A 24818-nucleotide genomic window follows, 5' to 3' on the forward strand; every position below is an offset into this window, starting at 1 on the left:
ATCAGCACCCATAATTTTCTGCAGCATCTTGGCTCACACAGCATCAACTGACTTCATCCAACCATGGCCATCCATAATGCATGTGAAGGACTCCATCTCCTGTTGGAGCTCCTCTGTTACCAGCGACTAAAAGCCTTCTGGAATCTAGGGTTCTTCTGCAGATTATTCAACGAATTCACCCGTCTCTTTCCTTTGAAAGCGCTGGCACAGTCATCCCCAGAAAAGTCATAGTATCCCAGCAGAGTGCTGCAGTACTCTGAGTCTAGAGACTCAGCCATTTCGGACACATGCATTAGCTTGCAGTGCCAAGGTGCCAGTGCCGTGGTCCAGGTATCTGGAGAGGTTGGTCATGCTGACATGGTAGAGGAGGATCACCAGTATATAGAGAAGTTGGTCATGCTGGTAGAGGAGGATCACTAGTATATAGAGGTTGGTCATGCTGGTAGAGGAGGATCATCAGTATATGGAGGTTGGTCATGCTGACATGGTAGAGAAGGATCATCAGTATATGGAGAGGTTGGTCATGCTGACATGGTAGAGGAGTATCATCAGTATATGGAGAGGTTGGTCATGCTGGTAGAGGAGGATCATCAGTATATAGAGGTTGGTCATGCTGACATGGTAGAGAAGGATCATCAGTATATGGAGAGGTTGGTCATGCTGGTAGAGGAGGATCATCAGTATATGGAGAGGTTGGTCATGCTGACATGGTAGTGGAGGATCATCAGTATATAGAGGTTGGTCATGCTGACATGGTAGAGGAGGATCATCAGTATATAGAGTAGTGTTGTAAAAAATATCGAAAAATCTATACATATCGATTCTGAATATTTAAAATGCTTTCAATACTCATTTCCCGAAATATCGATACTTTCTGCAGTATCGATACCAGCTGGCTTGCTTGCAGTGTTCTACCGCAAGTTGTTGACAGACAGACACACGCTGTTGCAGAGCACGCTTGCCCCTCCTCCTCCCCCTCAGAGACCAACAGACACACGCTGCTGCAGCCCTCCCCCTCAGAGACCTCACAGTTTGTCAACAAAGATTTTAGCTCCGAATATGGCAAGTGCAGAGCCTCCGCAACTTGTGCTTGTGGATAAAGAAAACAGCAGAAGTGCTGTTTGGAAGTACTTCGGGTTTGAAGTAAACGACGAAGGAAAAGCTAAAGATGCCACGATGCCCATTTGCAAGCGTTGTTACAGAGCAGTGCCAACGATACAGCTATTAGCTAACGTTAGCTAGTCGTTCCTCCGTTAGCTTATGCTAGCTAGCTGGCCACCTTTATAATTACTTCATGGAAACGGAGTAACGTTAAGTCGAGTTCATACTAACTACACTAGTACACGTATGAATTCGACATAACGTTACCCCGTTTCCATGAAGTAAGATAAGATAAGATAAGATAAGATATTCCTTTATTGATCCCCTTGGGGAAATTCAGGCATCATAGCAGCATGGGGGGGAGGGGGGGAGGGGTACAGGTAGTAAAACAACACAGTATACAGGTAGTAAAAGACAACACAGGCAGTGTAAACAATTTGATCAATATGGTCAATATAATTTACTATCTGACTAGCTGAGGAATATTCACATTATTCACAGTGTCACATGAGGTGCAGTATGCAAGAGGTAGTGTTATAATAATTTACTATCTACTGAGTATACATTAATCAAAGTACCAGGGTAGTCTACTTTGTCCCCCTTGGGTTCCTATAAGTCCCAGGTCAATGTCTGGTAGCAGTCGCTGTCGCTGCCCCCTGTTGTGGGGCCTGGAGGCTGCTAGTCGCTGCCCACTGTTGTGGAGCCTGATGGCCGCTGGTATGAAGGACTGTCCGAGGCGGTTAGTTGAGTGTCGGGGGGGGATGAGTCTGTGGCTGAACGAGCTTCTCATCTTGACTAGCTCGTCGTAGAGGGGGTGGTAGGGGTTCTCCATGATGGCATCCAGCTTCCTTATCATCCCCCTCTCTACCATCACCTCAAGTCTAGGTAGCTCGACTCCCACCACGGAGCTAGCCTTCCTCACCAGCTTGTTGAGCTTGTTGGTGTCCCTTGAGTTGATGTAGCCTCCCCAGCATGCCACAGCATAGAAGAGGATGCTGGCCACAACAGACTGGTAAAAAGACTGCAGCAGTTTGTTGCACACATTGAAGGACCTGAGTCTCCTCAGGAAGAACAGCCTGCTCTGTCCCTTCCTGTAGAGGGCCTCTGTGTTGTCCGACCAGTCCAGTTTATTGTTCAGGTGTACCCCAAGGAACTTGTATGAGTCCACCATCTCCACCTCCACCCGTCGGATGGAGATGGGAATCGGGGGGGGCCTCTTCTTGCCCCTCCGGAAGTCCACCACCAGCTCCTTGGTCTTACTGGTGTTGAGTTGGAGGTGGTTGCTGTCGCTCCACCCCACGAAGCTCTCCACCAGGGCTCTGTACTCCTCCTCATCATCGTCGGTGATGTAGCTTACGATGGAGGAGTCGTCTGAGAACTTCTGCAGGTGGCACCCGCTGGAGTTGCGGCAGAAGTCTGAGGTGTAGAGGGTGAAGAGGAAGGGTGACAGCACAGTTCCCTGGGGGGCGCCGGTGTTGCTCACCAGTACGTCAGACTGACTGTCCTTTAGTCTGACGTACTGTGGCCTCTCAGTGAGGTAGTCCTTGATCCAGGCCACCAAGCCGTGCTCCAGCTGCATCGCAGAGAGCTTCTCCGCTAGCAGTGACGGCTGGATGGTGTTGAAGGCGCTGGAGAAATCAAAGAACATGATCCTCACTGAGCTGCGCGGCTTTTCCAGGTGCGTGTACGCTCTGTGGAGCATGTAGATGATGGCATCCTCCACCCCGATGTTTGCCTGGTATGCAAACTGCAGGGGGTCGAGGGAGTCACGCACCAGGGGCTTGAGGTGTTGCAGGACCAGTCTCTCAAACGTCTTCATGACGTGTGACGTCAGAGCGACTGGCCTGTAGTCGTTGGGGGTGCTGGGACGTCCCTTCTTGGGCACCGGGACAATGCAGGAGGTCTTCCAGAGCTGGGGCACCCTCTCCAGCCTCAGGGAGAGGTTGAAAAGATGCTGGAGCGGTGCTGCCAGCTGCTCTGCACATACCTTGAGCACCCTGGGATTGGTGTTGTCCGGTCCTCTGGCCTTGTTTACATTAATTTTGGAGAGCTGCCTACTGACCTGACTGGTTGTGATCGTCAGGGTTGGGGGTGGTGGGCAGTCTGCTGGTGTTGGGGGTGGGGTGCCGTTGCTGATGGGTGTGGGGGGGTGGGGGGTGGGGGGGCTGCTTTGTAGGTGTGATCTGGTGCTGGTGTCGATGGGTGGGGGGAGGGGTGTGGGGAGGCCACTCTGGTCAAAGCGGTTGAAAAACGTGTTGAACTCGTTTGCACGCTCTGGAGGGCCCTCCACAGCTGTGCCCTGCTGTTTGAAACCAGTGATCTTCCTAACCCCCGCCCACACCTCCCTGGTGTTGTTGGCCTGTAGTCTGCCCTCCAGCCTGTCCTTGTAGCTGACCTTGGCTGCCCTTAGCTCTTTTTTGAGCTCCCTTTGGACAGCCCTGGCCTGCTCAGTGTCCCCTGCCATGAAGGCCCTCTTTTTCCTGTTTAGCAGGTGTTTAATGTCCTTGCTAATCCAGGGTTTATTGTTTGAGAAGCAGCGTACCCTCTTTGTGGGTACGATGCTCTCCTCACAGAACCTGATGTAGTCTGTGATGCAGTGGGATAGTCCATTAATGTCATCACCGTAAGCCCTCTCAAACATATCCCAGTCTGTCGACCTGAAACACTCCTGTAGCTCCTCCTCGACGTCGTCAGACCACTGTGGGACAGACATGGTGGTCGGGGGCTGTCTCTTAATGAGAGGCGTGTATGTGGATACAAGCCTCACAAGGTTGTGGTCTGACTGGCCGAGGGGGGGCAGGGAAGTCGCACTGAAAGCCTCCTTCACGTTAGCATACAGGAGGTCCAGAGTTTTGTCTCCCCTGGTTTTGCAGGTGACATACTGGGTGAAGTTTGTCAGGGTCTTGTTCAGTCTGACATGGTTGAAGTCCCCATTGATAAAAATAAATGCATCCGGGTGTTTTGTCTGGAGCGCCGCGACGGTGGAGTGTATGACGTCACTCGCCTGCGCCGCCGCCGCGCTGGGAGGGATGTAAACAGTGAGAGCCAGGACGTGTGTTATTTCTCGCGGTAAATAGTATGGCCGCAGACTCAGTGCCAATAGTTCAATGTCGGGGGAACAGATACGTTCCTTAATGGTGATGTGCCCCGGGTGGCACCATTTGGAGTTCACAAAGACAACAAGCCCTCCGCCTCTCCGCTTGCCGCTCTGTTTACTCCGGTCGGCGCGCACCACCGTGAAACCCTCCTGTTCTATTGCACTGTCCGGGATGTTCTCGTTCAGCCAGGATTCGGTGAAGCACAGTAGGCTTGCCTCCTTGTACTCACGCTGGTTGATCATCAGGGCTGAGAGCTCGTCGGTCTTGTTGACCAGCGATCGCACGTTCCCCATGACGACAGCGGGCAGGTAAGGCTTGAATCTCCTTCTGTCCTCTCTCCTGTCCTTCACGCTCGTGCCAGCTCGATTTCCCCGTCTGCGAATCCTTATTTCGGCTGGTAGATTCCTCGGTGGTTCTGCAACTCTGTTTCGAAAGCAGAGGAGAGCCTCCCTCGGGTAAACCAGCCCGCCGTTGTTGCTGTTGTTGTTGTTGTTGTTGTGCTGCCGCGGGTAAACCAGCCCGGTGTTGTTGTCCATTGTTCAGAGCTGTGCTCGACCGAACTTTCCTAACTCAGCTAACTTCACAGAAGTTGTTACAAATGCCTTAACTTGGTCTAAAGCAACGCACAGTCACTTATACACCTATTATGTAAGTATAATCACAAAAAGAATAATTAAGAAAGTAGTAAACGCGATAAGAAGTAGAGGGGGTGGGAGCTGCTATGAAAAGGCTGCCACTCTCCTCGGCGCCAACTACAACCTAGTGTTTAATTAGCAGCAATCTTGTTGAAAATGTAACGTTAATAAATGCTCTGAGTCCGAGCATAGCTCCGGAGAAATCTCTCTCTCTCTCTCTCTCTCTCTCTCTCTCTCTCTCTCTCTCTCTCTCTCTCTCTCTCTCTCTCTCTCGCCGTCATGAAAATTGTTGTAATTGTTGTTTTAACCAAATAAAAAGCAGAAGCACTATTGCATAACTGAGTCATGTTTGCTATGTATTTCTTTCTTTAGGGGAGTTTGTTTCACAGTTTTAGCATGATGTTTTATAGATGGCTAGGTTAAACAGGTTTTTGTTTTTAAGAGTGAAATGTTGGACTCTGGCCCATGGACTATTTCCTCTTTTTGGTAATTTGCAAATATCTTTCCTTTATAAAAAAAAATTTGAGCTCGACAATGGAGTAGTTGTCGTGGTTATCAGCTCTGCTCCTGTTATTTTTATTTTGCCTTTAAAAGCCTCTTTTTATACCACCAATGCGTTTAAACCTGATGTATATATCAACTGAGATTTTCAACTAACTATATTGACTGAAAGAACCAAGATGGCCAGGAAAGAGAAGAGAACCTGGTGCTAAATCACTTGTAGACGACCCGATTCTGGGACAGGGTTTCGTGCGTAGCAGAGCAGAGGATATCGAGCCAAAGAAAGATGAGAGTAACACGGAGTATCTTGCTAAGCTAATAAAAGGGGTGGAGAAGACCTTAACCAATAAGGTTGACGCTATCAAAGAATCTATCGAATCCAAAATCGAGGAGCTAAGGGTAGCGGCTGGTGAACAGATCGAACGTATAGAAGCAGTGGAATCCCACTTGGATGAACACAAGCATAGATTCGAGGAGATAGACGGAGCGATAGCGGAAACCAACGAGAAGCTAATGGCTAAGATACTCGACCTCGAGTACCAATCCTGCAGATTTAATATTCGTATAGTGGGTCTAGAGGAGTCAGTGAGCTGCGTTCAACCCAATGTCTCGTTTGCGGCAGTGTTAGTTCAAATTCTGGGACCGGGGATCCTCTCTATGTTACCTGAAGTGGATCAATACTACAGAATTGTATCCCGAAGCAACAGCAACAACAAACCAAGAGTAGTTATTGCTAGCCTACGTCAAATTGGAATAAAAGATATAATTATTCGGGAGGCACGGAAGAAGAAGGATAGTCTGAAATACAACGGGCAACCAGTTTATTTCTACGAGGATTACTGCCGCGAAGTTGTGATTCTACGATCCCGTTACAAGTCCGTGATGTCCCTACTTTATGGGAAAAGTCTCAAACCTACACTATGGTATCCTGCAAAGCTTTCCATCGTCGATAAAGACGGAAGGAGGGTTCATCTCTCCTTGCCTGAAGACGCCGAGGACTACTTGAAGAACCTGCGTGGAGGATATATACAGTCTTTTTCTTTTTTTTAACACTTCGTTATGGCTTAAACACCAAACGGCGTCAAATACATTTTGATAACCTTGATTTATAAATGGATTAATATGTGACGCTGGATATCGTATAGAATACTTTATTTTAATGGTTCGCTATATCTGGGCTGGCTAGATCTATGAGTTTTATGCAAGTCATTGTGTTGGGCCTGAGGTTTTCCCCGTGTGTGTACACTTTCCTGTTGTTGACCACACACGGCTTAGATCACCTCCGGAGGAAACAACAGTCTTCACAGCGGAACATCGCCCACCCCTGGCTTGGGGGACGAACTGCATATACGTATTTAAAACCTTATTTTTATTTTTTTTGCAATAGCTCCACTACTTTTCCATTTTATTTCATCTAGGTGTTTAAACTTAGCAAAGTTATTTTAAGATTTAAGTAAATGTACTCTACTCTTTGAGGTTTCTCTAATTTAGTTCCAATAACTTTCTTTATTTTATTTTATTTCCTTTTTATTTAACGGGAGAGTGGCCAAGCCACTGTTGACATTCTACTAATGGTAGAATTGATAGTTTTAGACCCTATGGCAATTTGCATAAGAGAGTTAAGGATGAATTGCTCGATTTGGTATACTGGTCGTGTACTTTAAAGGGAGGGAGGGAAATAGGAATAGGGGGAATAGGGGATTATATGTATGTGTATTTTATATGTTTGTTATCATGCTCAAGCTCGGCTCTCAACAGGACCTCAATAGTTGGATATATATCTATTATGAATTGCTACTCCAGACGAATTACACCAGGAATACTGCAACCTGTTTAGATTATGGCTAGTTTGAATATATTGATTTGGAATACTGGGGGTCTAAATATACAAAATAAACGCAAAAGCGTGCTTACTTGGATGAACAGGTTGATGTGGCTCTTTTAAGCGAAACGCACCTTTTATTGGCTGACAATGTAAAGCTGGCGGATAAAATATATCAAAACATAAGCTACTCATCTTTTGGAACTAGATCTCGTGGTGTAGCTATAGTCGTGAAACGAAAGTTGAATATTAAATTGTTGGACGTATGGTCTGATGCAGATGGCCGAGTAACTATTGCTAAGATAGACTACTGTAACAGGAAAATCGCTTTGGTAGCGGCTTATGCCCCTAATCTTTACGACGCTAACTTCTACACTTCACTCACTAGAGCAATGTTAGATCTCCCTGGGTATTCATTTATAACTGGTGCGGATTTTAATGCCATCTGGGATCCCTCGATTGATAAATCTAGTCTCACCACATCCAATGACCAGAAACAGGCCTCTAAAGCATTACAGGCTTGGGCCAAGGATACAGGTGTAAATGATCTGTGGCGATTACTCAACCCAACGGCCCGAGAGTACTCTTTCTTCTCAGCAAGACACAAGACATTTTCTAGAATAGATTATGTTTTTGCATCCCCTAGACTATTTGATAGCTTTGATGTGGAAGTGGGACCCAGTGCACTATCAGATCACAACTATTTACTCCTAAAGGGCTCATTTAGTAGAATGACATCCAGAGCCCCAAGATGGCGTTTTAATTCGACACTGTTGAAAAACACTGAATTCAATCTACAATTCAAAAATAAACTAAATGAATTCCTGCAGATTAATGCGGGTTCGGTACAAGACCCCAGAATGTTATGGATATCGGTAAAGAGTTTTATCAAGGGAAACACTACTGTCTTTGCCTCCAACCTCCGCAAGAAACGTCATTCCAAATTGGTAGAGCTGGAAACGCTTCACTCGTCGTTGTTCTCCTCTTTACAACGCAACTACTCGGGTCAATTGGAGTCTCAAATTAAAGTGTTAAAAAAAGAGATTAACTCTATTTTAAGACAACAATCTGAATTTCAAATACGCAGTACAAGACAACATTATTACTTTCATGGCTCTAAACCGAGTCACCTACTAGCTATGAAGATACGATCCAATGAACAATTTTCTGATATCCCTGCTATTAAGGACCAACAGGGACTTGTTACAGACCCCAAAAAAATCAACTAGACTTTCAGTGCGTTTTACTCCAACCTGTACAAATCAGAAGTGGTTTTCGCTCATAATAAACTGGATACATTTCTTGATCAAATTAATCTACCTAAACTTTCAGAGGAAGACGCTAAACAGTTAGATGCACCTATTACACTAGAGGAACTTAGGGAGGCTATATCTGAATTGCAAAGTGGTAAGGCCCCTGGATGGGATGGTATCCCACCAGAACTGTACCTCTCATGTTGGGATGTAATTGGACCCCTATTACTTGATATGATATACTCAATCAAAGAGGGGAACTTCTCCAGGGACGTTAATATGGCACTCATATCTGTCCTCCTTAAAAAAGACAAAGACCCCACCGAATGCGGTAGTTATAGACCCTTAAGCCTCCTTGGAACCGATCTCAAGCTGTACGCTAAGGTACTAGCCATCAGACTTCAAAAGCATATGACATCTTTAGTTCATCCTGATCAGACAGGCTTCATAAGAGGCCACCTGATCACGGATAATATTAGACGGTTACTGCATGTGATAGACGCCAGCAAGGATGCCGAGCCTCCTATAGCTGTATTATCCTTGGATGCGATGAAGGCCTTTGATAGGTTGGAATGGTCTTATTTATGGGCAGTACTTGGAAGGATGGGGTTAGGAGATGGATTCATTAATATGATCAAAGTACTATACACAGATCCGTCAGCCATGATTATAACAGGTAAATTCACCTCCCCACACTTCCCTGTGTCGCGTTCTTCCAGACAGGGTTGTCCTCTTAGTCCCGGACTATTTGCTCTATCCCTAGAGCCTTTGGCACAGTATATAAGACAATCGCAGTCCATAGAGCCGATATCAATTAAGGGCACACAGCATCATATTAGTTTATATGCGGACGATGTAATATTGTTCATGCAAAACCCTACCACCTCACTGCCTCATCTTCTCAAGGTAATAGATGATTTTGGCAATCTATCGGGATTTAAGATAAACTGGCCAAAATCGGCCTTCCTTCCACTTAATGTGACTTGCGAAGGCTACCTTCCTCCCAGTAAATATACCAATGGTAGAACATTTTAGATGTCTTGGAGTTGAAATATTCCCCACTATATGCCAAACGGTGAAGTATAATTATACCGGATTCCTAGATAGGATCACAAATGACTTTGGCAGGTGGTCAAAACTAAAAAACTCAGTACAGGCCCGAGCATCAATAGTTAAGATGTTTTACCTAGAATTTACTTCTTCAGCTCGATGTTGCCGTTACCCCCCCCCCCCCCCCCCCCACCGGTTGGTTACTGGCAAAAATTACACTCCGCTGCATATAAAAATGTTTGGAACAACAAACCTCCACGAATAAAAAGATCCATTGCACAGAGGAATAAAGCCGATGGGGGTTTAGCATTTCCAAGTTGTTCAAGTTCTTTAATAGTTGTCATACAGAAGTACAGAATACTTTCATACAAAATGCTTCTTACTGTTACGCTCCAGAGACTGTGCTAGACAAGATAGTATCAAATAACATAATAACATAATATAGCATGAATTTAGAAGAAGAAAAATGAGGTCACAGTGTTCGTTATAGACATATGTACAATGTTCTGAGTTACCATATAATATACAATACACAATACTATGCAGTGTACTAATGTACAGTACTATCTAGTGCAAAGCAGAAATGGGATGAGGTACAATTTTAGGAACAATTTACAGTAAGGTGTACGAGTTGTAGTGCAATCCTTCATCCATAAATATAAAGTGTGGGGAGTGGGTGCTACAGTGTGTTTGTTTAAAGTGGGTGTGTGCTATAAAGTGTGTGGAGTGGGTGCTACAGTGTGTTTGTTTAAAGTGAGTGTGTGCGTGTGGATGTCTGTGCTATGTGCGTTTGGTGGTTGTTGTTGTGTAGTGTTCATTCATTGTTCGTTTAGCAGCCTGATGGCCTGGGGATAGAAGCTTCTTCTGAGTCTTTCTGTGCTCGCCTTGAGACTCCGGTATCGCTTGCCTGACCGCAGCAGTTCAAAGAGGCAGTTGTTCGGGTGACTGGAGTCTTTAATGATTCTCTTAGCCTTGCCCTTGCAACGCTTGTTGTAAATGTTCTGGAGGGTGGGGAGCCCCCCTCCAATTGTGCGTTCGGCTGAACGTGTCACTCTTTGTAGTCTGCTTCGGTCTTGTGCAGTGCTATTCCCAAACCAGGAGGTGATGTTGCCGGTCAAGATGCTCTCTATTGTACATGAGTAGAAGTTCTTAAGGATCTTCTGGCTGACTTGGAACTTCCTTAGGCGCCTGAGGAAGTAGAGGCGTTGTCGTGCCTTCTTCACAACACTGTCAATGTGTGTGGTCCATGTCAAGTCCTCGGATATGTAGGCTCCGAGGTACTTAAAGCTGTTGACTCTCTCAACCGGTGCCCCGTCGATGCTGAGGGGGCTGTAGTCCTTGACCCCCGACCTCCTGAAGTCCACAATCATCTCCTTTGTTTTGCTGACGTTCAGGGAGAGGCTGTTTTCCTGGCACCATCCCGCCAGGACCTTGACCTCTTCCAGGTAGGCCCTCTCGTCGTTGGCAGAGATCAGGCCCACCACCACTGTGTCGTCAGCAAATTTGATGATTGTATTGCTACTCCGCTGAGCCACACAGTCGTGTGTGTACAGGGAGTAGAGGAGGGGACTCAGAACACAGCCCTGGGGGGCCCCTATGTTGAGGGTGATGGATGAGGAGGTGCAGTTGCCTGCTCTCACCACCTGGGGTCTGCCAGTCAGGAAGTCCAAGACCCACTGGCAGAGGTCATAGCCCAAGCCCAGGTCCCTGAGCTTGGCTATGAGTATGGAGGGGACTATGGTATTGAATGCCGAGCTGTAGTCGATGAATAGCATTCTCACATAGTTCCCCTGCCTCTTGTCCAGGTGTGATGCTGCTGTGTGCAGCACATGGGCTATGGCGTCCTCCGTGGACCTGTTGGGGCGGTATGCAAATTGCAGGGGGTCCATGTTGATGGGGAGGGAGGAGCAGATGTAGCCCTTTACTAGCTTCTCAAAGCACTTCATGGCTATGGAGGTGAGAGCTACAGTGCGGTAGTCGTTGAGGCAAGCAGGCTTGGATTTTTTGGGTACAGGGACCAGACTTCAACTACTATTTTAAAGCGTTCTCTTTAAAACCACTGATCACTTGGTTTGATTCTCAAGCATCTGTATCCTGGAGACCATTAGAGGAGAACATAGTGGCACCACATAGACTGCAGGATATAGTATACACTAACTTATCAATTAAGCAATGCAACTTGAAATTTGGCCCTCTTATTACACATGTGATCCGGATATGGCGTGATACACAGAAAAAATGTATTAACCAACATAAATGGCATAGTCATTCTCCCCTTTTTTATAACAATTTACTCCTTATTGCACAACAACCTATCAGATTTACCAAATGGGAAAAGAAGGGCATACATACATTGGGGGATGTCTTCAACGACCAGGGTTTTTGCAGCTATAAAGATATATCTAACAAATTTACCTCACCAAGTTTCAAGTTTCAAGTTTCTTTAATAGTTGTCATACAGAAGTACAGAATACTTTTGTACAAAATGCTTCTTACTGTTGCGCTCCAGAGACTGTGCATGACAAGATAAGTATGAAATAAAAACATAGTAAAAATTAGAAGTAAAAAAAGAGGTCACAGTGTTCAGTTTAGACATATGTACAATGTTCGTAGACGTTGTTACCATACAATATACAATACTGTGCAGTGTACTAATATACAATACTATATAGTGCAAGGCATAAATGGACGAGGTGCAGTTTAGGTACAATTCACAGTAGGTGTACGAGTTGTAGTGCAAATCCTTTATCAATAAATATAAAGTGTAAGTGTGTTTGTGTGATCTAAAGTGTGGAGAGTGGGTGCTGCAGTGTGTTGTTTGTTTGAGTGAGTGTGTGCGTGTGGGTGTGTGTGCTGTGTGCATTTGATGGTTGTTGCATAGTGATTATTGTTCGTTTAGCGATTATTTTCGTTTAGCAGCCTGATGGCCTGGGGATAGAAGCTCCTTCTGAGTCTTTCTGTGCTCGCCTTAAGACTCCGGTATCGCTTGCCTGACGGCAGCAGCTCCACTTATTATTTCTATCTACAATTAAGAGCAGCTTTAAGGGCTCATGGAGTCCCATTAAAGGTGCCACTTGAGCACCACAGATATCACAAATTCTTTTATGAAAAGGAGACATCGAGAGGCTGCGTCTCTGACTTTTATCGTCACTTACTTACGTCCTCATATGATGTCCTTCCCCTAGACTTAGTTTGGAGGAAGGATATACCAAACTTGGAAGTAGATTTTGATTGGGATGAAGTCTGGGCAAACGTTCGGCTGTCGTCATGCAACCCGGATCATCAACAGATTAATCTTAATTTTATTCATAGGATTTACTTAACTCCTAGACGTTTGCACCTAATGGGGCTTAAACAAGACCCTCGATGCTCCTTGTGTTTAAACGGTGATATTGGTACATTTATGCATATGTATTGGGAATGCCCTCCTGTTAAGATATTCTGGGAAGAAGTAACCACTCAATTATCAGAATTTTTATTTCTGACCATACCTGTACTGCCTTCTGTATTGTTGTTGAATGATGTTTCTCAGTTATCAACCTCTGTACATGTAAAGAGACTAATTTTGTCCGGTCTCACGGCTGCCAAAAAGCTGATAGCATCACGCTGGATTCAACCGGATAAAATGTGCCGGAAGGTATGGGTTCTTACCTATCTCGATGTGATTTATCTAGAGATATCTACCGCACGAATGTTAGGTGTTAATGAAGCCAGCATAGCAATCTGGTTAGATGTGGTGGAGAAGATAAAGGATAGCATATGAACTTGTAATCCCTGGCGTTAAACGGAATAATGGATGGATAGTCCAAGAGGGGGTCCTGAGGGGGGGGGGGGGGAGAAGGAAAGAGTGAGGAAGAGCAAGCAAGAGCATATGTATTGTATTCTATTTATTATGTGTATATCTTTTAATCTACATTTATTTTGATGTAAGTACTGGACAGTCATTATTGTTATTATTATGTCGGTCATAGTCCTGTGATTTATTGTGGATTTCTACTGTTAATGTATTGTGTGTCTAGTTTTATGTTAAAAAAGGGAAAATATAAAACATTTGTTCAAAAAAAAATTAAATAGAGAAATATTTCTGCTTTCCTTCATTTTATCTTCTAGCCCATTCCACACAGGATGATATGCACCTGCTCCTAAGATTGGTGCGAGCATAACGCTTATCAAAGTTGCAGCTACCTCTCAAATGATATCCCGTATCCCTCTCTATAAATAATACTACAAACTACAAGTATGCCTTGAACGAACACAAGACTTGCTGGTTTCTTATTATTATTATGTTTGCAACAATGGAAAACAAATACACAGCCACCTCAACCACCAAGAAACCAAGAATTGTCTCTTCAGAAAGTCTGCGTGTAAAAAAAGAAAAAAACACAGAAGCTATTTTGTGTCTAAACAAGAACATACTAGGCTTTTTAACATCTGAGTTCAACACACAAACACCATGTGTGCACAGACCTATGCAGGCCTGTGTAGACACACTAAACAGAAGCATATCTCAGCCATAACACAGCACGCACACATACACACATTATGCAAAATACTTTAAATACACAAACATTAGAAGTTAATAAGCGATCAGTTTTTCAGATACATTTTTTTTTTCTAAAGATAATTATGTAAATTCACATGCTGATTACATTATGACTAATGAAATCCATCTATCTGTTTTCAAGCCAAATACACACACTATCATCATTGTCTAAAATGATTTTTCATCTATTCAATTCCTCTCTCCTCACCTCTCCTTTCCTTTCCTCTTCTCTCCTTTCCTCTTATCTCCTCTTATTCCCCCCTCTCCTATCCTTTCATTTCCTCTCCTCTTCTCTCCTCTCATATTCTCTTCTCTTCTCTCCTCACCTCTTTCTTTCTCATCTTCTCTCCTCTCCTTTCCTCTTCTCCTATTCTCTTCTATTGTCCCTCTCCTCTCCTCTTTTCTTCTCTCCTTGACCGTTCTCTCCTCTTCTGTTCTCTTCTCTCCTCTAATCTTCTTTCCTCTTCTTTCCTATTCTCTTCTTTCCTATCCTCTTCTCTTCTCTCCTTGCCTCTTCTCTCCTCTTCTTTCCTCTCATCTTCTGATCTCTTCTATCCTATTCTCTTCTTTCCTTTCCTCTTCTCTCCTCTTCTCTTCTCTCCTCGTCTATTCTCTCCTTGCCTCTTCTTTCCTCTCATCTTCTGTTCTCTTCTCTCCTCTTCACTTCTGTCCTCTCCTCTCTTCTCCTCTTCTCTCCTCTCCTCTTCTCTCCTCTTCTCTTCTTTCCTCTCCCCTTCTTTCCTCTCCTCTCCTCTCCCCTCTTCTTCTCGCCTCTTCTCTCCGCTCTTCTCCTCTCCTCTCATCTCCTCTCCTCTTCTCTTCTCTTCTCTCATCTCCTCTTCTCTCCTCTTCTCCTCTTCTCTCCTCGCCTCTTCTCTTATCTCCTCTTCTCTCCTCCTTTCCTCTCCTCTTTCCTCTTCTCTCTTATTCTCTTCTTTCCTCTCCTCTCCTCTCCTTTTCTCTCTCCTCTTCTTTCCTCTCATATTCTCTCATCCCCTCTTCTCTTCTCTCATTGCCTCTTCTCTCCTCTCATCTTCTTTCCTCTCATCTTCTTTCCTCTTCTCTCCTATTCTCTTCTTTCCTTTCCTCTTCTCTTCTCTTCTCTCCTATTCTCTTCTTTCCTTTCCTCTTCTCTTCTCTCCTCTCCTCTCCTCTTCTTTCCTCTCCTCTTCTTTCCTCTCCTCTCCTCTCCTCTCATCTCTTCTTCTCGCCTCTCCTTTTCTCTCATCCCTTCTCCTCTTCTTGCCTCTTCTCTTCTTTCCTCTCCCCTTCTTTCCTCTCCTCTCCTCTCTTCTTCTTTCTTCTCCCCTTCTTTCCTCTCCTCTCCTCTCTTCTTCTCGCCTCTCCTATTCTCTCATCCCCTCTCCTCTCCTCTTCTCCTCTCTTCTCTTCTCTTCTCTTCTCTTCTCTCCTCTCCTCTCCTCTCCTCTCCTCTCCTCTCCTCTTCTCTTCTCTTCTCTTCTCTTCTCCTCTCTTCTCTTCTCTTCTCTTCTCTTCTCTTCTCTTCTCTTCTCTTCTCTTCTCTTCTCTTCTCTTCTCTTCTCTTCTCTTCTCTTCTCTTCTCTTCTCTTCTCATCTCATCTCATCTCATCTCTTCTCTTCTCTTCTCTTCTCTTCTCTCCTCTCCTCTCCTCTCCTCTCCTCTCCTCTTCTCTTCTCTTCTCTTCTCTTTTCTTCTCTTCTCTTCTCCTCTTTTCTTCTCCTCTTTTCTTCTCTTCTCTTCTCCTCTTTTCTTCTCTTCTCTTCTCCTATTTTCTTCTCTTCTCTTCTCCTCTTTTCTTCTCTTCTCCTCTTTTCTTCTCTTCTCTTCTCCTCTTTTCTTCTCTTCTCTTCTCCTCTTTTCTTCTCTTCTCTTCTCCTCTTTTCTTCTCTTCTCTTCTCTTCTCTTCTCTTCTCTTCTCTTCTCTTCTCTTCTATTCTCTTCTCTTCTCTTCTCTCCTCTCCTCTCCTCTCCTCTCCTCTCCTCTCCTCTCCTCTCCTCTCCTATCCTCTCCTCTCCTCTTCTCTTCTCTTCTCTTCTCTTCTCTTCTCTTCTCTTCTCTTCTCTTCTCTTCTCTTCTCTTCTCTTCTCTTCTCTTCTCCTCTTTTCTTCTCTTCTCTTCTCCTCTTTTCTTCTCTTCTCCTCTTTTCTTCTCTTCTCCTCTTTTCTTCTCTTCTCTTCTCTTCTATTATCTTCTCTCATCTCCTCTTCTCTTCTCGCCTCTTCTCTTATCTCAGTAGGCCGTTTTTTATTTTTATTTTTTTATCCTCTCTTTCTCCAATTTTTTTCTGTTTTTCTCCCCGTCCCAATTTGGTCGTTGTGCCAATTCCCCCCCTCCCCTACCTGGTTGTTGTGCGCATGTTCTCCTACTGGTCGGTACAAGGGAATCCTGAAGTCATCCGCACGCTTCCTCCGACACGTGCAGCGACAGCCAGTGATTATTTTTTCACCTGGCAGCGAGGACTCTCATTGGTGAAGCGTAACGCGTGGGAGGTCACGCTGCCTTCATCAAGTCCTGCCTCCGCTGAGCAAGCGCCCAGACCTGACCTGTAGGCGTCGCTGTCCACAACGCCAGTTTCCCACCCACGACATGCCCTCCCCCTAACCCAGCCAAACGAGTTAGTATGACGATCAGCCCAAGCCTCAAGCAATGCTGACTCCGGGAGTCGAGACCGCAGCCTCTTGCATTGGTGACGAGCGCAATCTCCGCTACGCCACCTGACCTCTAGTAGGCCGTTTTAAAGTAGAATGAGATCTGCTCAAACACAGACCATATACATAGATGAACCCAAAATGAGTTGAAGTTAAGGTCAATGTCCAGTGATGGTGAGAAGTCAAAATGATGGTCCTTTAAAATAGGTGGCATCCCGCTTTAATCTTTAACATGTGTTTTGTTTTGTTTTTGTGTCCTTCAGCCAAGGCTCTGTTTGCCCCGGTCCCTGCCCCACCCAGAACCTCCCAAACCCTGCCCGTCAGTCAACCTGTCTCTTCTGGTCCTACTGCACCCCCTGCTGGCAACATCGCTGCTGCTGCTGCACCTTCTCACAGAGAGAGAACAGGGAGGAGGAGGCGAGGAGAGCGGAAAGGTGAGGAGGAGGAGGGGAGGGGAGGAGAGGAGAGGAGAGAGGGAGGGGGAGGGAGAAGATGAGAGAAGGAGGGGAGGAGAGGAGAGGAGAGGAGGGAGGGAGGAGAGGAGAGAGGGAGGGAGGGAGGAAGAAATTGAATATATCTATCTATCTGGAGTGGGTTATGGACAGTGATGGAGGGTAGGGTGATGGCTCCCTGTGCACTACCGGATCAACTTCAAAAACCTCCTAAGCACTTTAAGTTCACTTACTAAAGAAAACAAGTTAAGCTTTGAAATGACAGAATTGGAAGAAAAACTAACTACCTCATCCACAATTAAAGGTAAAATCAGTGAACTATATGAACTATATGAGTGTTCAGAATAACAGAACATGAGGTGAGGAGGACCTTTAAGAAAGTGAATATCAGGAAGGCAGCAGGACCGGACGGCATCCCCGGCCGCGTCCTAAAAGTCTGTGCCGACCAACTGGCCCCGGTATTCACTGACATATTTAACCTGTCCTTAGAACAGGCTGTCATCCCCACCTGTCTGAAGAAGTCCACCATCATCCCTGTACCCAAAGAAATCTATGCCCGCTTGCCTCAACGACTACCGCCCTGTAGCTCTCACCTCCATAGCCATGAAGTGCTTTGAGAAGCTAGTGAAGGGCTACATCTGTTCCTCCCTCCCCATCAACCTGGACCCCCTGCAATTTGCATACCGCCCCAACAGGTCCACGGAGGACGCCATAGCCCATGTGCTGCACACAGCAGCATCACACCTGGACAAGAGGCAGGGGAATGTGAGAATGCTGTTCATCGACTACAGCTCAGCATTCAATACCATAGTCCCCTCCAAACTCATAGCCAAGCTCAGGGACCTGGGCTTGAACTATGACCTCTGCCAGTGGGTCTTGGACTTCCTGACGGGTAGACCCCAGGTGGTAAGAGCAGGCAACTGCACCTCCTCATCCATCACGCTCAACATAGGGGCCCCCCAGGGCTGTGTTCTGAGTCCCCTCCTCTACTCCCTGTACACACATGACTGTGTGGCACAGCGGAACAACAACACAATCATCAAATTTGCTGATGACACAGTGGTGGTGGGCCTGATCTCTGCCAACGACGAGAGGGCCTACCTGGAAGAGGTAGAGAATCTGTTGCAGTGGTGTCAGGAGAACTGCCTCTCCCTGAACGTCAGCAAAACAAAAGAGATGATTGTGGACTTCAGGAGGTCGGGGGTCAGGGACTACAGCCCCCTCAGCATCGACGGGGCACCAGTTGAGAGAGTGAACAGTTTCAAGTACCTAGGAGTCCACATATCCGAGGACTTGACATGGACCACACACATTGACAGTGTTGTGAAGAAGGCACAGCAACGCCTCTACTTCCTCAGGCGCCTAAGGAAGTTCCAAGTCAGTCAGAAGATCCTTAAAGGTGACATGCATTATAAATGTAATTTTTCAGTCTCTAGCATTGGACCTGCCGCGCGGCACACACCCCCGAACGGGAGAGGGAGAGAGTGAAAGAAAGAAAAAAAGAAAGGAAGAGGGAGGGAGGCCCCCCATTCGGGAGCACAAGCTGCCACGCGGCACACCCGAACGGGAGAGGGAGAGAGTGAAAGAAAAAAATAAAGGAAGAGAGAGGGGGCCTTATCAATAACGGCCTGTCTTTTTTCTCTCTCTCTCTCTCTCTCTCTCTCTCTCTCTCTCTCTCTCTCTCTCTCTCTCTCTCTCTCTCTCTCTCTCTCTCTCTCTCTCTCTCTCTCACCCCCCCTCTTTCTCTCTCTCTCTCTCTCTCTCTAACTCTCTAACTCTCTCTCTCTCTCCCACCCCCCCTCTCTCTATCTATCTCTCTCTCTCTCTCTCTCTCTCTCTCTCTATCTCTCTCTGTCTACCAGTCGCAGACTGTGTGGACTGACTGTCACTCAAAGTGCTTATGGGCGGAGCCAGGCCATAACAGCCTGAAATCCTGAGGCTGAAAAATTATGGTTTTGAGTACTTGATTAGAAATATAAAACAATGCATTTTTTTGAAAAGAACCTTACAGATGTCTTCAATAGACTCACAGGAATTGTGTAAAGTTGCCCAAATAGTGCTAGGAATAGCAATGCATGTCCCCTTTAAGAACTTCTACTCATGCACAATAGAGAGCATCCTGACTGGTAATATAACTTACTGGTTTGGGAATAGCACCGCACAAGACCACAGCAGACTACAGAGAGTGGCCCGTTCAGCCGAACGCACAATTGGAGGGGGGCTTCCCACTCTCCAGAACATTTACAACAAGCGGTGCATGGGTAAGGCCAAGAGAATTATCAAAGACTCCAGCCACCCAAACAACTGCCTCTTTGAACTGCTGCGGTCAGGCAAGCGATACCGGAGTCTCATGGCAAGCACAGAAAGACTCAGAAGAAGCTTCTATCCCCAGGCCATCAGGTTGCTCAACGAACAATAACACTATGCAACAACCATCAAAAACACTCACAGCACACACATCCACATGCACACACTCACTTTAAACAAACAACTCACTGCAGCACCCACTCTACACACTTTAGAACACCTAAACACACGTTATATTTATTGGCAAAGAATTTGCACTACAACCCATACCTCAGTACACCTTACTGTAAATTGTACCTAAATTGTACCTCATCCCATTTCTGCTTTGCACTATATAGTATATTGTAATTAGTATATTGTATAGTATATTGTATGGTAACTCAGTTACTTCTACTCTGCATTGAACATTGTACATATGTACATACTGAACACTTGTGTCTACGTACGTGACTTCTATTTTATACTTGCTATACTTATTTTATTTTATACTTATCCTTTTGTCTAGCGCAGTCTCTGGAGCGTAACAGAAAGAAGCATTTTGTATAAAAGTATTCTGTACTTCTGTATGACAACTAATAAAGAAACTTGAGAAACTTGAAATTCTAACTAATGAATGTTAAACAGTCTTCCCAGCTCTATTAAGATGCTGGGAGACGGACCTGGCAACGACATTTGAAGAAAACAATTGGCAAGACATCTGTGATCGAACTTTCTTTCCCTTTACAAGAAATAAGATCAAAGAAAGTAATTTCAAATGTATTCATAAATTCTTCCTTACTCCTGTAAAAATGCACAAAATCTCAAAAGAAAACTCACCAAATTGCCCAAGATGTAAAATTAAAGAAGGAACATTTCTGCATATGTTCTGGCAATGTAGCAAATTGAAGCATTTCTGGAACAAAATTCACTCACTAAATCTGTCTTGGAGCTGGAATTTGAGTTATCACCATGTGTCTATCTATTAAATAATTGACAAACTGCCACTTAGACCAAATAAATGCAGACTGTTGGTATACATAACATATTTTGCAAAGAAATGTATACTTCTTCTATGGAAAAATTTAATTTCACCAACATTCAATATGTTCATAGGACAAATATCTCAGTTTCTTCCCTTAGAAAAGATAACGCTTGAAAAGCACAATCAAGGTCACTTAGTTCAAGAACTTTGGAATCCACTCTATACTCAACTGGAAACTCATAATGTAGTCCTATAAATGTGTCATATCTAATATAACAGACATGGAGTTTTAGCAGATTAGATTAGCTGATCTGTTGAGGCTCTTTGTCTGCGTGTAAGTGCCTGGTTGCCTGCGCATGGCTGTCAAACCCCGCCCTCATGGGGTCGGGTCTGGGAACGGGAGCTGAACACGCAGCAGCCCGGACCCTTCTCTGTCGGAGTGGCCAACTGGGTGCTATAAACTGTCACTGTTTACAATACCGACATTTGCACTTTTATTCCTTATTACTTATTTACTTACGATTTATTTACTGTCCCTTTATTTAATTAAATTTTATTATTATTATTATTATTATTATTATTATTATTATTATTATTATTATTATTATTATTATTATTATTATTATTATTATTATTATTATTATTATTATTATTATTATTATTATTATTATTATTATTATTATTATTATTATTATTATTATTATTATTATCATTATTATTATTATTATTATTATTATTATTATTATTATTATTATTATTATTATTATTATTATTATTATTATTATTATTATTATTATTATTATTATTATTATTATTATTATTATTATATTTTTGTGTGTGTGTGTGTGTGTGTATGCCTGTATGCGCGTGTACGTGTGTGTACGTGTGTGTATGTCCCAGTGTGTGTAAGTGTGAGTGAGAGATGGGAGAATAGATTGAGTGGGGAGCACAAGGAAAATTGTTCATGAGAGTGACACTGAACATTCTGTAGATCTGTCGATTGAATGTGAAACCTCATGAAAAATAAAAAGATTTAAAACAAAAACCTCCTACTCACGTTCAAAGCCCTCCACAATCTAGCCCCCATCTACATCACTGACCTCCTCCAGGAATACACCCCCTCCCGCACCCTCCACTCATCTTCTACTGGACTCCTCTCCATCCCCAGCTCACGCCTCAGCACCATGGGTGCCCGAGCTTTCAGCTGCTCGGCTTCCAGATTCTGGAACTCCCTGCCCCCACATGTCCGACAGTCTGACTCACTATCATCATTCAAATCACAACTGAAAACCCATCTGAGGGTAGAGACAGTGATGGAGACAGTGATGAAGGGTAGAGACAGTGATGGAGACAGTGATGGAGGATAGAGACAGTGATGGAGACAGTGATGGAGGATAGAGACAGTGATGGAGACAGTGATGGAGGATGGAGGCACGCTGAGGAGGCCGTGCAAACTGCAATGGAATACGGGGCATTTCTCTCTCTCTTTACCTAATATTTTTATTCTATCCTGACACTTTTCAGTTGGAAGGGCAGTCTATATGCGCAACGGTAAAAATAGTAATAGAGGATAGAGACAGTGGTGGAGGGTAGAGACAGTGATGGAGGGTAGAGACAGTGGTGGAGGGTAGAGACAGTGATGGAGGGTAGAGACAGTGGTGGAGACAGTGATGGAGGGTAGAGACAGTGATGGAGGGTAGAGACAGTGATGGAGACAGTGATGGAGGGTAGAGACAGTGGTGGAGGGTAGAGACAGTGGTGGAGACAGTGATGGAGGGTAGAGACAGTCAGGGACGTGCACAGGACTTTAGAGGGGCAGGTGCTCAAAGGCTGAAAAGGGGGCCGATTTTTGGGGGCCCTTTTCTGGCGAGGGGCCCCCTTTTTATGCTTTTTGGGGGGCTTTGGTGATCAAATATTGAATATTGAACTATAATAATCAGTGCAGGAGCTCACTTATCCTTGAAAGACACTTTTATCACTGACTTAAAAGGCCCATACATCTCCATAAATGTTCAGGGGGGAGGGAATAAGTGCTTACCCTACAGACCCCAGGAAGTGCTGTATATTCTGTATTGTTTAATATAAATGCATTTTTTATTCCAATCCCGATTTGTATTTGAGATTCCCAAATCCCATCGGATGTGACTTCTTCTTGTCCCTCAGTGAGTGTAATACCAGCATTCAACTGTATGCGCCACAGCGGTTTCTATCATCATCATCATCACCACCACCCACGCTATAATATATAGGTCCGCGGAGAGGCACGCTGAGGAGGCCGTGCAAACTGCAATGGAATACGGGGCATTTCTCTCTCTCTTTACCTAATATTTTGATTCTATCCTGACACTTTTCAGTTGGAAGGGCAGTCTATATGCGCAACGGTAAAAATAGTAATGGAGGATAGAGACAGTGGTGGAGGGTAGAGACAGTGGTGGAGGGTAGAGACAGTGATGGAGGGTAGAGACAGTGATGGAGGGTAGAGACAGTGGTGGAGGGTAGAGACAGTGATGGAGGGTAGAGACAGTGATGGAGGGTAGAGACAGTGATGGAGGGTAGAGACAGTGATGGAGGGTAGAGACAGTGATGGAGGGTAGAGACAGTGGTGAAGGGTAGAGACAGTGATGGAGGGTAGAGACAGTGGTGGAGGGTAGAGACAGTGGTGGAGGGTAGAGACAGTGGTGAAGGGTAGAGACAGTGATGGAGGGTAGAGACAGTGGTGGAGGGTAGAGACAGTGATGGAGGGTAGAGACAGTGATGGAGGGTAGAGACAGTGATGGAGGGTAGAGACAGTGATGGAGGGTAGAGACAGTGGTGGAGACAGTGATGGAGGGTAGAGACAGTGATGGAGGATAGAGACAGTGATGAAGGGTAGAGACAGTGATGAAGGGTAGAGACAGTGATGAAGGGTAGAGACAGTGATGGAGGGTAGAGACAGTGATGGAGGGTAGAGACAGTGGTGGAGACAGTGATGGAGGGTAGAGACAGTGATGGAGGGTAGAGACAGTGATGAAGGGTAGAGACAGTGGTGGAGGGTAGAGACAGTGATGAAGGGTAGAGACAGTGATGGAGGATAGAGACAGTGATGAAGGGTAGAGACAGTGATGGAGGGTAGAGACAGTGGTGGAGACAGTGATGGAGGGTAGAGACAGTGATGGAGGATAGAGACAGTGATGAAGGGTAGAGACAGTGATGGAGGGTAGGACAGTGATGGAGGGTAGAGACAGTGGTGGAGGGTAGAGACAGTGATGAAGGGTAGAGACAGTGATGGAGGGTAGAGACAGTGATGGAGGGTAGAGACAGTGATGGAGGATAGAGACAGTGATGAAGGGTAGAGACAGTGATGAAGGGTAGAGACAGTGATGGAGGGTAGAGACAGTGATGGAGGGTAGAGACAGTGATGGAGGGTAGAGACAGTAATGGAGGGTAGAGACAGTGATGGAGGGTAGAGACAGTGATGGAGGGTAGAGACAGTGATGGAGGGTAGAGAGAGTGATGGAGGATAGAGACAGTGATGGAGGGTAGAGACAGTGATGGAGGGTAGAGAGAGTGATGGAGGGTAGAGAGAGTGATGGAGGGTAGAGACAGTGATGGAGGGTAGAGAGAGTGATGGAGGGTAGAGAGAGTGATGGAGGGTAGAGACAGTGGTGGAGGGTAGAGAGAGTGATGGAGGGTAGAGACAGTGATGGAGGGTAGAGACAGTGATGGAGGGTAGAGACAGTGATGGAGGGTAGAGAGAGTGATGGAGGGTAGAGAGAGTGATGGAGGGTAGAGACAGTGGTGGAGGGATACTATCTTCCCCTGCCATATTACATTATGCCATATCTCTCCTGTCCCCCCCCCCCCCTCTCTCAGGTCGTACCAGCTCAGAATCTTTGGGGGAGGAGCCTCGCCTTGATGTCTCTCGCCTTGACATCCGGATTGGTCGGATCCTCAGCGTCCGCAGGCATCCATTGGCTGAGACCCTGTGTGTCAAGGAGGTGGATGTGGGAGAGCCCAACCCTCGAATGGTCGTCATCAAACTGGGACCACAGACAGACCTGGAGCAGGTAACACACACACACACACACACACACACACACACACACACACACACACACACACACACACACACACACACACGCGCGCACACACGCACACACACACACACACACACACACACACACACACACACATTTGAAATGTTTATTTATGTCCACATAAACAGAAGTACAAGGAAGCCTCATACAAAGGACATAAACAATGCGAGTGCAATCAGAAAATTATGAAGAACAGTCAGGTACAAGGTGCATGGGCGGCAGAATCATGGGTAAAGGTAACAGCGCCTCCTCCAAATTGAGCGGCTTCCTATAATTGCTGATACTGAGCAGTACCTGGCAAACTGCTAGGCTTTCCTTTTGGGGAGACCGGCTATTTGTAGGCCCCTCACAACCAACTTGTGCACTAGGCTGCCAAAGATAAAAACT

The 24818-nt window shown here is 45.4% G+C and overlaps 1 protein-coding gene across 1 annotated transcript in view; it reads left to right on the forward strand.

Annotated features, from left to right (window-relative positions):
• aimp1b (aminoacyl tRNA synthetase complex interacting multifunctional protein 1b) overlaps window positions 1-24818 on the forward strand; it is a gene marked incomplete at its 3' end in the record, with an annotated part of 41814 nt that overhangs the window by 5747 nt on the left and 11249 nt on the right. Inside the window, exons 3-4 of the mRNA XM_084313163.1 lie at window positions 16899-17069; window positions 24208-24401. Of these exons, the coding sequence (XP_084169289.1) occupies window positions 16899-17069; window positions 24208-24401 (365 nt within the window). The remainder of the gene's footprint in view (window positions 1-16898; window positions 17070-24207; window positions 24402-24818) is intronic.

The sequence above is a fragment of the Notolepis coatsorum genome (genome assembly GCF_963971535.1).
Source record: "Notolepis coatsorum genome assembly, chromosome: 1".
NCBI classification, from domain to species: Eukaryota; Metazoa; Chordata; class Actinopteri; order Aulopiformes; family Paralepididae; genus Notolepis; species Notolepis coatsorum.